Source organism: Oratosquilla oratoria, chromosome 39 (genome assembly GCF_046742065.1).
Source record: "Oratosquilla oratoria isolate Oo_2021 chromosome 39, ASM4674206v1, whole genome shotgun sequence".
In the NCBI taxonomy this organism is placed as follows: domain Eukaryota; kingdom Metazoa; phylum Arthropoda; class Malacostraca; order Stomatopoda; family Squillidae; genus Oratosquilla; species Oratosquilla oratoria.
Window position 1 is genome coordinate 2,012,544 of NC_134815.1, and position 2,457 is coordinate 2,015,000.

The 2,457-nt window shown below is 37.4% G+C and overlaps 1 protein-coding gene across 1 annotated transcript in view; it reads right to left on the reverse strand.

Annotated features, from left to right (window-relative positions):
* Positions 1-239: 239 nt before the first annotated feature.
* Positions 240-2,457, reverse strand: part of LOC143020098 (uncharacterized) — an 18,114-nt gene continuing 15,896 nt past the window's right edge. Inside the window, exon 7 of the mRNA XM_076176256.1 lies at positions 240-2,206. Within this exon, the coding sequence (XP_076032371.1) occupies positions 1,460-2,206 (747 nt within the window). The 3' untranslated portion in view covers positions 240-1,459. The remainder of the gene's footprint in view (positions 2,207-2,457) is intronic.

Below are 2,457 nucleotides of genomic sequence, written 5' to 3' on the forward strand. Positions count from 1 at the left end.
AACAAAGACAGCATCTCTTAAGGCTTTTTCCCCCTTACAAGGGAGGTTGCCAAAAAACAAAGACATAAATTCCACTTCCACCCATTCCATCCCCACATACACCACTCCCATCCATCCCCCTCCCTCCATCTCTACTTTGTCTAAAAAAGAGTAAACAAGTAATCTATTGCTTATATGCCTGACACTTCTTCACTAGAGACATATTTCACAATGCAACAGCCATGTAAAGAAAACGAGTGTGAAATTATAAATTTTTATTTCACAGAGATGACAAAGACTTGAGAAAAATAAAAAACATGGAAATTTGGAGGAAATAGAAAATAAACCTTCCACACCAGAATGATAAAAAATCTTTGTATAAAAAAATGAGAGACAATAGGGAGGCAAAACCTTGCCATTAATATAAGCTATCTATATAATAAGGCCTTTTCCCCTCTTATAAGGGAGATAGCCAAGTCTATAAATGCACTGTATAATAATAATATATGCACTCTACCTATATACATACACATATTCCATGGCTTGCTGGTGGGGTGGTGAGCACTTTGGGGTCCTACGTTTTCGGTCCCAAGTCTGAGATGTTCACCTGATTTGAAAAATGTCCACTGATGGTGGGTGGGTGTGTATTTACCTAATTGTAGTATACAGGAAAAGAGCAATGCTCATTGGGTCCTATCTTCTATTCTCTAATTTTCTAACAGACTCAAATTCCTGTACAGTTCCAACTAAATCTCTCTGATTTCCAATTATCATATTTAGATTTGAACTTTTGTATTATTTGAACTTGGGCTATATCATCTAAGCTATTCCACATATTTATACATGTAGAAAACTTTCTTCACATCCTTTCAACGTGTATGTAAGAGTGACTATTAATCATAGACTGAACGATATGAGCTCTGAGTTGCCATCATGGACATCTACCTCTTCCTTCCTCTATTAGATACTAGTTTATATCTTCTAACAATTTGTAGCACACATCCTTCCCTTTGTGCATATTTGTATAATCTACAAACAGGTTGGTGTACCTTGTCACATCTTCCATTATGACATACACATAACCAAGGATGTCACAGGCGCCAAGTTCAACCTTTATGGAACTTGGCTCATCACCTTCCTCGACTCTGACATCTCACCTTTCACTAATGTTCTCATCTACTAGTCTTTCAGATGCTTTACCTATTCAAGAAACTTACCTAGAAGTTTTCCAGTTTGTTTCAATCAGTACAAAAGTCTACTTTGAGGTACCTTGTCAAACACCTTCTCTAGTTCTCTACACAAAATCAACCTGGCTCTCTCCTGCATTAACTCAATAATGTGTATATTTACCTAGCTGTAGTATACAGGGTTGGAGCTGTGCTATTAGACTCTCATCTTGATTGTCTACACTTACTGTATGGATTCACAGTGACAGTATATAAATCACTAAGGTGAAAAATTATAAAGCTTAAGTTTTCTTTCATGTATGGCTTATCATATGTCTCTTGAGATAACATTTTCTTGAGAAAGCAGCAATACACAGCTCACACTGAAAAGGCTTTTCACCACTGTGGCTCCTCATATGTTCATTAAGATTACTTTTTTGCGCAAATTTAACATCACATAACCCACACTGGAAAGGTTTTTCTCCAGTGTGGATCTTCATATGCCTATTAAGATGACTTTTATGTGAAAAAGCGTTCCCGCATATCTCACAATGGAAAGGCTTCTCTCCAGTATGTTTCCTCATGTGCACACGAAGATTACTTTTAAGTGAGAATTCAGCTTCACACTGCTCGCATTTGAATGGTTTCTCTCCTGTGTGTGTGAAGATGTGATTCTTAAGGTTAGCACTGGTTGAGAAGGAAGAATTACACAGAGTACATATGAAAGGCTTCTCTCCAGTGTGGGTTTTAATGTGCTGGTTTAGACTGCTTTTGCATGCGAAAGCAGAATCACATTGTTGACACTGGAACGGCCTCTCTCCTGTATGGCTCTTGATGTGGTAATCTAGACTGCTTCTATATGCAAAGGCAGAATCGCATAGTTTACACTGGAAAGGCTTCTCTCCTGTGTGGACCAGAATATGCTTGTTAAGATCAGAATTACGTACAAAAGTACTATCACAAAGACCACAACGAAAACGTCTTTCTTCAGTATGGACCAGCACCATATCATTATCATTACTCTTGGCCATTTTCTGATGTCTAGTAGCACCTCTTCCTATGAAAGTTTAACAGCAGTCCTCACCCTGCCAAAAAATATGGGACAATAAAAGTTACTTATAATAATAAGAGCAGCATTTTACTTGAAGAAAACCACATTACTATCAATACTTATTCTTGATTATAATTAGAGAATACACAGAGTAATATAAATTTGCTGCAATTGGCTGGGTGGACTGTGTTTATCTCCACCTAAAGAAGGCCTTTGATAAAGTACCTTTGGAAATTAGCATATTGAAGGGGGGGAGAGATA